Source organism: Nicotiana tomentosiformis, chromosome 2, assembly GCF_000390325.3.
Source record: "Nicotiana tomentosiformis chromosome 2, ASM39032v3, whole genome shotgun sequence".
Taxonomy (NCBI): Eukaryota; Viridiplantae; Streptophyta; class Magnoliopsida; order Solanales; family Solanaceae; genus Nicotiana; species Nicotiana tomentosiformis.
In genome coordinates, this window is record NC_090813.1 from 182,798,351 (window position 1) to 182,810,138 (window position 11,788).

General features: G+C 41.4%; 2 protein-coding genes across 2 annotated transcripts; both read right to left on the reverse strand.

Moving 5' to 3' along the window:
- Positions 1–252: 252 nt before the first annotated feature.
- Positions 253–1,909, reverse strand: LOC138906217 (uncharacterized). The gene is made up of 5 exons (XM_070194748.1): positions 1,641–1,909; positions 1,064–1,461; positions 823–953; positions 539–660; positions 253–418 (listed from the first exon to the last, which is right to left on the reverse strand). The coding sequence occupies exons 1-5, from the start codon at positions 1,907–1,909 to the stop codon at positions 253–255; spliced, it is 1,086 nt and encodes a 361-aa protein (XP_070050849.1).
- A 9,122-nt stretch (positions 1,910–11,031) lies between these two features.
- Positions 11,032–11,415, reverse strand: LOC138906218 (uncharacterized). Its single transcript, XM_070194749.1, has one exon. It carries the CDS (start codon positions 11,413–11,415, stop codon positions 11,032–11,034), a length of 384 nt encoding a protein of 127 aa, XP_070050850.1.
- Between the last annotated feature and the right edge of the window lie 373 nt (positions 11,416–11,788).

Sequence of the window (11,788 nt, forward strand, 5' to 3'; positions counted from 1 at the left end):
CGTCGCAATACATAATGTACATATCTAAACCAGAAGGCAACACTAACACCGGTGCTGAAGTCAAGGCGGTCTTGAGCTTTTGAAAGCTCGCCTCACAATCATCAGACCATCGGAATGGAGAAAACTTCTGGGTCAATCAAGTCAAAGGTGTTGCAATAGATGATAAGCCCTCCACAAACCGACGATAATAACCTTTTAACCCCAAGGAGCTCCTGATATCAGTCGCTGTGATAGGACGAGGCCAAATCTGAACTACATCAATCTCTTGGGATCTATCTTAATACCCGCTCCTAATATAACATGCCCTAAGAATTCCCCAGAATCAAACCAAAACTCACACTTGGAGAACTTAGCATATAGCTTTTGTTCCCGCAAGGTCTGAAGCACCACTCTCAAATGCTGTTCATGCTCCTCTATGCTACACGAGTAGATCAAAATGTCAACAATGAAGACAATGAAAAATTATTCAATATATGACCTGAACACCCGGTTCATCAAACCCATAAACGTTGCCGGGGCGCTAGTCAACCCGAAGGACATCACTAGAAACTTGTAGTGGCCATATCTAATCTGGAAAGCTGTATGTGGAACATCCGAATCACGAATCTTCAACTGATGGTACCCAGAACTCAAGTCAATCTTAGAGAACACCCTGGCACCCTGCAACTGGTCAAATAAATCATCAATACGCAGCAACGAGTACTTGTTCTTAATGATAACTTTATTCAACTGGTGGTAATAAATGCACATCCGCATAGTCCCATATTTTTTCTTCACAAATAACACCAGTGTACCCCAAGGTGATACACTCGGTCTACGAACCCCTTTTCCTAGGAACTCCTCAAGTTGTTCCTTAAACTCTTTCGGAGCCATGCGGTATGGTGGAATAGAGATAGGCTGAGTACCTGGAGCCAAATCAATACAGAAATCGATATCACGATCTAGTGACATGCCTGGAAGATCAGAAGGAAACACATTGGAGAACTACTGGACCAAGGGCACTAAATCAATTGCCGGAGTCTCTATGGTAGTATCCGAACATAGGCTATATAAGCCAAACAACCCTTCTCGGCCATGTGTCGAGCCTTCAGAAAGGAGATAACCTGACTAGATGCACTGACAGACGAACCCTTCCTCTCCAATCTAGGGAACTCTGGCATCGCCAAGGTGACAATCTTGGCATGACAATCAAGGATGGCATGATACTGAGACAACCAATCCATGCCCAGGATGATCTCAAAGTTGGTCATATCGTGCAATAGAAGGTCCGCTCTAGTCTTATAACCATAAAAGGTAATGATGCAGGACTGATAAATCTGATCCACAACAACAGAATCGCCCACTGATGTGGACACATAAACAAGAGTACCTAAGGACTCATGAGGAACACCCAAGAAATAAGCAAACAGAGATGAAACATATAAATATGTAGACCATGGATCAAATAGTACCGAAGCATACCTGCCGCAGACAAAAATAATACCTATGATCACGGCATCTGAGGCCACTATATCTGGTCTGGCTGAAAAAGCATAGAACCTAGCTGGAGTGCCACCTGACTAGCCTTCACTTGTCTGACCTCCACCTCTAGGATGGACCCTACCCACCTGCCCTCTGTCTCTGGGCATCCAATCGGCTACCTGCGCCTCTGGGCATCCGATTGGTTGCCTGCGCCTCTAGGCATCCGATTGGCTGGTGCGGCAGCTGGTGCTATAATCATAGGATGATGACCATGCTGTACTGCCTTGCCCCGAAGTATAGGACAAAACCTCTTCATATGGCCAGGATCCCTGCACTCGTAACAACCCATCGAAATACTGGACTGATGACCTGAAGTGTGACCCTGATAGCCTGAATACCCGCTGGAGGAACCTTGAATAGCTGGTGGGCGATAGGAACTCTTTGGCATGGAGCTGAAATAGGGTCGCAATGGAGCACCTCGAGGAGGCGGCGGTGATGGATATGTGGTACTACTAGAATGACCCCTGCCCCTAGTCGGGGCACCACTGAACTCTCTAGAATATCAAAACCGCTTATCTCTCGTCGCCTGCTCTCGGCTCCGCTGGCGGACACCCTCGATCATCCGAGCTATCTCAGAGAAGTATCATGCGTTCATGGTGAGACAACTCAGAAAATCTTGCCTCATAGTCGGTCACCGATATCTGGCCCTACCGAAGCTTCTCAAACTGAAATCGCAACTCTTCCCTTTGAGAGGGTTGGATATATCTGTCCAAGAATAGGCGTATGAACTGGTCCCAAGTCATGGGAGGAGAACCTGCTGGTCTGCCGAGAAGATAGGACTACCACAATATACGGGCTCTGCCCTCCAGCTGAAAGGTGGTAAAGTCCACCCCGTGGGACTCCAATATCCTCATGTTATGCAGTCTGTCCCTGCACCGATCAATAAAGTCCTGGTGGTCCTCAGGTCACTCACCTCCAAAGACAGGAGGATGTATCCTGGTCCATATGTCCAATAGCTTCTACAGCTCATCGACCGTAACTGGTTTGGGCTCAGGTATAGTTACTGTAATGGGCTGAGCTCCGCCCAGGAGTAGTGCACTCGGGGTCTGATATACGATAGCTGCATGCCCTGGAGACTGAACAGTAAGGGTTTGTGCTCCCTCGCCCGCTTGAGATATGGTTGGGTTTGCTGGAAATAAACCAGTGTGAGTCATAGAATCCATAAACCGCAACATACGGACCATGACCTCCTGGAATCCGGTGCAGACATGAAATCCACTGGGGATGGCTCTGCTGCAGGCACCTCGCCCTGCTCCTCAATAATAGGATCCTTTACTCGATCCACTGGTGGCACAAGAAGGGAAACTCTGGGATGTCCTCGTCCTCTACCACGAGCTGGAGCCCTCCCTCGGCTTCTGCTTAGGTCGTGATGGCACCCAACGTCACCGCTAGGCAAGCCAACCGTGAACTAGCCATGTAATTATCCGTTTTACATTTTAGAAATAATCGATTTTAATTATTAAATAAGTGAGATGTGAGATATTTAAATAAAACAAAGTGTGTGAAATTATAATGACAAGTGTGATGAAATAAATACTCAAAAATCATCAAATGTCTACATGTATAATTCCAAGACCTGATGTCACAAGTGTATGAGCTACTAGTAGAATATACGAAACACTAAACTATTGTCTAAAGTAGAGTAGACAGAAAGTAAATGCATAAAAGGGACTTCAGGTGCTCCAGAACGGACTCAGAAGCAGCTCACCACTAAGTCGCGGAGTATCAAGGGTGCACACCGGGATGTCTACCAGATGCACCTGCCTCAGATCATGCGCCATTAGCATAGAAGTGTAGCATGAGTACATAAACAACATGTACCCAGTAAGTATCCAGTCTAACCTTGAAGAAGTAGTGACAATTGGAGAGTTTCAACATGTATCCAATCTAAATTGGAGAGTTTCAACCTTACAATCCCTAATCTCAGCTTTATTTTACACAATTAATATGCATAATAAATATAACAGTACAATCAAGGCATGATGTAAATCTAAGACTACCCGGACATCTCATGGAATATAGCTACGCACGGACTCTCGTCACCTAGTGCGCACGTAGCTCTCTACACAAGTAATTCACAACGAAAATACACCTAAGGGGATGAGTTCTCTCTTACAAGGTTAGGAAAGAGACTTACCTCATTCTCAAGCTCACTTCCTATCCATAAATATGCTATAAATCCACAACTCGGTGCCAAACATTCCAAAAACTAGTCAAATGTTATATAAATTAATCAATACATGTTCAAAAGTTCATAATTTAACTATTAGAATAATTACCCAACCCAAATTGAAAGATTCTTAAAATTCACCTCGGGCCCATGTGCCCGGATTTTAAAATATTTTAAAGATAATTGTTACCCATAGCCTCACAAACTCAAATATATCATTTTCACCCAATTGCATAACCATTTTCGTGGTTAAATCTCATTTTTTTTTTATCAAAACCTAGGTTTTTCAACTAAACCCATAATTGTTTATATTTTTTCATGTTAAAATCTACCCATAATCTCTGTATTTAACTTACATTGGATGGAAATTACTTACATTCAATAGATAGGTAAAAATCCCTCTCTAAGATGCTCTAAAATCGCCCAAGAAGTGAAATAAATGAGCCAAAAATGGCCTAAGTCCCATCTTAAATGAACCGTTCTGCTTCCAGCGATTTCCGCTTCTGCGGAAAATGCATCACAGATGTGGCTCTCCCCCAGCTGGCCTACTTCCACATCTGCAGACAAATGGCCCGCTTTTTTGAGCCCGCATTTGCAGCGCTCGAGCCGCACCTGCGACCTTTCCCGCTTCTGTGTTTGCCTGCTTTGCACCTGCGCTATCGCAGGTACGGTCTTGGCTCCGCTTCTATGATCCCTAGGCAACCCACGCCAGGCCGTTCTGCGATCGTTGGCTCACTTCTACGAGCTCGCACATGTGGCTGGCTCCTCGCAGGTGCGATTGCACTAGAAGCTCTGCTGCTTCAACCATTTTCTCTAAGTCCTAACGACTTCCGTGCATTGCCCGAATGGCATCTGGGCCCCCGGAGGCCCCGTCCAAACATACTAATGAGTTCGAAATCATAAAACAAACATGCTCAACCTCACAAAACACGGCAAGCAACACCAAAACTAAGAATCACACTCCAAACCAAATCAAATCAACTTACGAACTTCAAGTTCTTCCAATTCGCTCCGAACGCACCGAATCATACTTAAACTACTCAGAATGATATCAAATTTTACATGCAAGTTTTAAATCACCATACAGAGCCATTCCTAGGCTCGGAATTCCAAGCCGTCCTCGATAACACAAAAAATACTTCAAACCAATTTTTAAAGAACTTTAAAACCTTCAACGAGCCAACTTCCAATGTTAGGCACCGAAACGCTTCCGGGTCATCCAAAACCCGATCCGAACAGACGCCCAAGTCCAAAATCATCATACAAACCTATTGGGACCGTCAAATCACGATTCCAAGGTCCTTTACTTGAAGTATTGACCCAAGTCAAACTTAACCCCTTTAAAGCCAATGTTAAGGAACTAAATGTTCCGATTTTAACCCGAACCCTTCCAAACCTGAACTAACCATTCCCGCAAGTCATGAAATAGTAAAAGAACATATGTGGGGTCTTATTTAGTAGAGCGGGGATCAAGAAAGTAAGATGACCAGTCGGGTCGTTATAGGTTTTGACCTAAATTACCTTCCAAACCATCAATTTCCACCAAACAGTTCATTAATATCTAAAATATCTCTAGAACTCAGGCAATTATTTCGATCGTTGGACACTTAGCCATAAGTGCTCCATCCCTTATTATCAATTTTTCTTTCCTTATAAATTTAGCACCATGGCTCTGATTTAATATATTTGTGATAGTTATTTAAGTTGTTTGAAGAGGTATATCAAATTTAATGTGGGTGGCCTCAAGATAAAATCGTTGTTGGTACACCACTTGCTATTATTGCTAACATTGTCGTGCCTCTTGATATGATATTTGCAAATAACGCATGACATAGAAATATTATTTCAATTCCGCCAGAGGCATCTACAAAGAATAATCACGTTATAGCAGAGTCGACTCTTTATAATATAGTCTTGAAAGCTTGTTCTTATTTTGGATTTATCTTTGATTGTGATTTTTCAGACACTTGTATAGCATTTTGATTCTTAATAATATACTAAAATTTTTACTTTGTGTTCTAACGCTCTTTTTATGGAATAAATTCATGTACCCTACGATAATTTTTAACTTACATAAGAATTTTACTAATGTGATGAATTTTAAAAATAATTGAATTGGATTCTCTTGCTAAATAATTAGTTTAAAGATTTAACTATTTAGTTTTAACGTAAAAAATAATTTCTTCTATGTTGATTCATATCTTAATATTAGTTCATCTCTTGTTCGAATATTTAATCTCAATTATAATTTTATCCACCATAAATTCTATTTTTAAAGACTAAAGATTGATATGACATTTTACTTTTAGATCTTTATGTCTGTATATGAAGCACAACAACAATAGTGGGGTAAAACTGTAAGTTATATAACCTTCCAAAAATTTCTTTTAAACATATAAATTTCTCAGCCTCGTGTTCTATCTCAACAACTCAAATATATTAAGTGCTAGAAACCAAAGGATAAGGAACACCATAATAAATATCGAGCATCAGTGGGAGGGAAATCTCGTGAATATTCAGACTGCTAACGATATAACGCATGATTATGCCGAGGTCGTACGACCCAATCCAGAATAATGTGTACACTGCCGAGGGTCGAGCGGCACGAACCATAGATGCATCCATTATACTACCGAGGCGTTCGGCCCGCTCCATAAGAAAGGAAGGAAATCATCGAATTGCGAGACACGTGCTTACAATAGAGTACATGAGCACAAAGTGAATATAACCTTTACCGTTTCTCAAATAACTTACCAACAACTCAAGGTGATAAGGCTCAGCCTAATTTAAATTGATATATATATATATATATATATATATATATATATATATATATATATATATATATATATATATATATAAATCAATTTATATTAAAAATTCAATTAATTAATCCAGCATAGTGAGTTCAAATGATTCAAATATTACATGATAAAGTCCTAAGTCTACCCAGACATAAATATGCTTTAGCCACGTACGGACTCTCGTCACTTCGCGCGTACGTAGCACCCATAACTAGTAGCATATAACAATTACATCGCCTAGGGGGTAGTTTCCTCTTCACAAGGTTAGACAGGAGACTTACCTTGCTCCAAAGTTCCATAACTTGCTCCAACGCCTCTCTAACACCTCAACTCAAAGCCAAACATTCCGAAACTAGTCAAACAACGTGAAAATCAATAAAAATATACTCCAATGCTTACAATTTAACAATTTATAATGATTCCCAACTCCGCTCGAAAAGTCAATAAAATCAACCCTCTGGCCCACGTGCCCAGATTTAAAAAATTATCGAAAATAATTATTACCCATAACTTATATAGTTTATATTCCAAAAATCATCCAATTTCGCCCATGAATTGACCCTCATATCAATGATTTACCATATCATATCTTTGGGCCTCAAAGCCCCAATTTCTACAATCCAAACACGGATAAAAATGATAACTAATATAAATAATCATGGCCAAACATCAAAATAAAGGTCAGATATTGTCACGACCCGAAATCTCACCCATCGTGATGGCGCCTATCTCAATACTAAGCAAGCCGACAACATCAATAACCCAGAATTTATTTTAAATACGGAAAACATAATAATTAAGTTTAAGAGAAAATCCCACAAATACTGGATATAAATACACTCCCAAAACCCGTTGTACTGAGTACATGAGCATTTATACATTACAAGTCTGGACAACACGGTCTATAATAGTCTGAGGCCAAATACGGTAAACAAGGAGATAAGGAAGGAGAGACAAGGTCCGCGAAATACGGCAGCTACCTCTGAATCTCTGAAAAATCAACTGTACGAAAGAATCAACACCCACTGTGTCCGGGATCACCTGGATCTGCACACAAAGTGCAGGGTATAGTATGAGTACAACCAACTCAGTAAGTAACAATAATAAATAAGAACTGAAGGTAGTGACGAGCTTCACAGCTAAGTCCAAATACAGTAATTTTCAACATAAAAGGGTAGGCATGCTCTCAAGTTCAACATTTAAAATTCCACAGTAATTTCATATCAACTTCGACTGAAACAGAAGATAATGTCTTTTAGAAATTTTCCAAACCAGTGATATATATATGACAACTGAAATGGAGCAATAATGAAATCAGTGCATCCTCTCAGAGTAACAGTCACTCAGTCCTCCCATTTACTCCAACCTCACAGTCACTCTTTCCTCACAGTCACTCATTCCTCACAATCACTCAGCACTCGGCACTCGGTACTCGCACTCAGTAAGTACCTGCGTTCACTGGGGGTGTGTACAGACTCTGAAGGGGTTCCTTCAGCCCAAGCGCTATAACAAGCCAATCGTGGCATAAATCAATAAAAAATATCGCGGTGTGCAACCCGATCCCATAAATATTCTCACAATTAGGCCCTCGTCCTCACTCAATCATCAACCTCTCCAGTCTCCCGGGCTCTCAGAAATCATGATAAGCAGCCCAACAATAGTGATATGATGCATCAATAATGAACAAGAGATACTAAGATGTAATATGCAAGTAAAACAATGTCTGAGTACAAAATAGTAATTTAACAGATAATTCAACATGTACACGACCTTTGTGGGTCCTAATAGTGTCAACACATGGTTTAAACATGATTTATAGTTCAATTTCCCTAGTACATGGAAAAATATACGGGTAACAACAATTTATTCAACTACACAGATCCATGGAGTTGACCAAGTCACAATTCCTATGGTGCACGCCCACACGCCCGTCACCTAGCATGTGCGTCACCTCAAAACCAATCACATAACACATAATCCGGGGTTTCATACCCTTAGGACCAAATTTAGAACTGTTACTTACCTCAAAATCGCGTAATTTCTTACTCCGCTATGCCCTTGCCTCGTGAATTTGTATCCAAACGTCCCGAATCTAGCCACAAGCAGTACAGTACAATCAATATAGGCTAAAGGAATCAATTCCACATGAAAATACTAAATTATAGCAAAAAATCCGAATTCGGCTCAAACCCGGCCTCCGGGCCCCACGTCTCAAAATCCGACAAAAGTCACAAAACTCGAAAGTCCATTAACTCACGAGTCTAACCATACTAAATTTACTCAAATCCGATAATAAAATCCCATTCAAAACCTCAAATTCTAGTCCAAGAACTCTTCCTCATTTTCCCCAAAATTTCCATCTCAAAATACTAATTAAATGATGAATCAATGATATATTCGTGTATATTGACCAAATCCGAGATATAATCACTTACCTCGATGTTTTTCCTTGAAAATCACTCAAATATCGCCTCCAATTTGTCAAAAATGGAAAATGGGACGAAGCCCCCGTTTTATAACTTAAAGTTTCTGTCCAGGCGTTGACTTCGATTTCCTAACCTTGATTTCCAGCCTCGATTTCCATCCTCGATTTTTTCCAGCCTCAATTTTTTTTCCAGCCTCGATTTTCTAGCAGAAATATTCAGCAGTCGTTTAAGTCCAAATTTTGATATGTTAACCAACCGAAACTCACCTGAGGCCCTCGGGACCTCAACCAAATACACCAGCAAGTCCTAAAATATAATTTGAACTTAGTTGAAACCAAAAATTACATAAAACAATGCTAAAATCACGAATCATGCCCCAATTCAAGCTTAAGGAACTTAAGAATTTCCAACTTCTACATTCGATGCAGAAACCTATCAAATCAGTTCCGATTGACCTCAAATTTTGCATACAAGTCATAAATGACATAACGGATCTATGAAAAGTTTCAGAACTGGATTCTGACATTAAAAAGTCAACTCCCCGATCAAACATCCAAACTTAAATTTCTATTTTAGTCATTTCAAGCCTAATTTAACTACGGACTTCTAAATAAGATTTCGGACACGCTCCTAAGTCCAAAATCACCATACAGAGCTATTGGAATCATCAAAACTCTATTCCGGGGTCGTTTACACATAAGTCGATATCCAGTCACTATTTTAACTTAATCTTTAAACCTTAGAACTAAGTGTTCCAATTCATTCCAAAACCTTATCGGACCCGAACCAATCACCCCGACAAGTCAAATAACAAGAGAACAACTCCGTAAAAAGCACCTCAAACGGAGCTCTAGAACTCAAGATATGCTCAAAATACTAAAATGCTCTGTCTGCCCATTTAAAACTCCGTCTAGGTGATTTTTGTTCTTCGCCATCGCGGGACACCTTCGCGTTCGCGAAGAGCAATTTTTCATGTTGACCGGTCAATCAAAATTTCCTTCTTCCCGTTTGTGAAGAACAAAGTCCTCACCAGAAACCAACTTCAGCAGAAATAGGTCCAGTGTTGGCCACTTCTGCGGACGGGAACCCGCTTCTACAGGCACCAAGTGCATCTCCGGCCTTTGGGCATACTGCGGCTCTTCATCGCAGAAGCGAGGCCGCTTCTGTGCATACCTCTTCGCTTCTGTGCACATCTCTTCGCTTCTATGGACCACTGGACAAATGTTCCAAGGCCGCTTCTGCGGCCAAATGCACACATCTTTGGGCTCGCACCTGCGGCCAAAAGCTCGCAGGTGCGGGCACACCAGATCTAGTGTACCAGCAGCCGTTTTGAGTCCAAGTTCTATCTGTGCATTTCCCGGATGGCACTTGAGGCTCTCGAGGCCTCACCCAAACATACCAACAAGTCCGTAAACACGATACGGACTCGCTCGAACCCTCGGAATGCGTAAAACAACACCAAAACTAAGAATAGAAACCCAAAATCAATAGGATCAAATTATGAACTTCAAATTCTTCCACTTACTTAGAATGCGCGATTCGTACCTAAGCTACTCAGAATGTCACCAAATTTTGTGTGCAAGTCTCAAATTACCATATGGAACTATTCCCAGGCTCGGAATCCCAAACGGACCTCGATAAGATCAAAACCTACTCCAAACCAAATTTAAAGAACTTTTAAACCTTCAATAAGCAAACTTTCAACCTTAAGCGCTGAAACGCTCCCGGGTCATCCAAAACCCGATCCGAACATACGCCCGAGTTCAAAATCAGCATACAAACCTATTGGAACCGTCAAATCTCGGTTCTGAGGTTGTTTACTCAAAATGTTGACTAAAGTCAAACTTAGCCTTTTAAAAGCGAACTAAGGAACTAAGCGTTTCGATTTTAACCCGAACCCTTCCAAATCCCGAACTAACCATCCATGCAAATCATAAAACAGTAAAATCACATACATGGAGTTTTATTTAGGGGAACGGGGATCTAGGAAGCAAAACGACCGGTCGGGTCGTTACATTCTCCACCTCTTAAACAAACGTTTGTCCTCAAACGGGTCTAGAATCATACCTGGAGTGCTGAACAAGTGTGGATATCTGCTCCGCATGTCCTCCTAGGTCTCCCAAGTTGCCTCCTCAACTAGTTGACCCCTCCACTGAACCTTTACTTTAAAAATCTTCTTGGACTTCAACTGGTGAACCTGTCTGTCGACAATGGCAACTGGCTTCTCCTCATAACCCAGGATCTCATCTAACTGAACCGTGCTGAAGTCTAACACATGTGACCTCTCGGCATGATACCTACGGATCATAGACACGTGGAGAACAAGGTGAACTCCTGATAAACTAGGAGGCAAAGTAAGCTCATAAGCAACCTCCCCAACACGTCTCAACACCTCAAAAGGGCCTATAAACCTCGGGCTCAACTTGCCCTTCTTTCCGAACCTCATGATTACCTTCATCGACGAGACATCAAAAAGAACCTTCTCGCCCTCCATAAATGAATAGTCACGCGCATTCTAATCAACATAACTCTTCTGTCCGGACTGTGCCGTGAGAAAATGCTCCTGAATCACTTTACCTTTTTCAAGGCATCCTTCACCAAATCAGTACCATATAACTTAGTCTCTTCGGGTTCAAACCATCCGATAAGAGAATGACATCGCCGACCATATAAAGTCTCAAATTGGGCCATCTCGATGCTGAACTAATAAGTGTTGTTGTATGAAAACGCGACAAAAGGCAAGAATCGATCCCACTGCCCTCTGAAGTCAATCACACATGCTCTGAGCATATCCTCCAAGATCTGAACTATCCGCTCCGACTGCCCGTTGGTCTGCGAATGAAAGTTTGTGCTGAGCTCTACACGGG

Excerpts from the sequence above, each read along its gene's own strand:
- LOC138906218 (XM_070194749.1), bottom strand. The coding sequence starts at position 11,415 with ATGGAGGGCGAGAAGGTTCTTTTTGATGTCTCGTCGATGAAGGTAATC.
- LOC138906217 (XM_070194748.1), bottom strand. The coding sequence starts at position 1,909 with ATGCCAAAGAGTTCCTATCGCCCACCAGCTATTCAAGGTTCCTCCAGC. Across the intron at positions 954-1,063 it reads TCGACACATGGCCGAGAAGG|GCATGTCACTAGATCGTGAT; the intron begins GTTGTTTGGCTT and ends CTGATCTTCCAG. Across the intron at positions 419-538 it reads CACTACAAGTTTCTAGTGAT|CATAGAGGAGCATGAACAGC; the intron begins GTCCTTCGGGTT and ends CTACTCGTGTAG.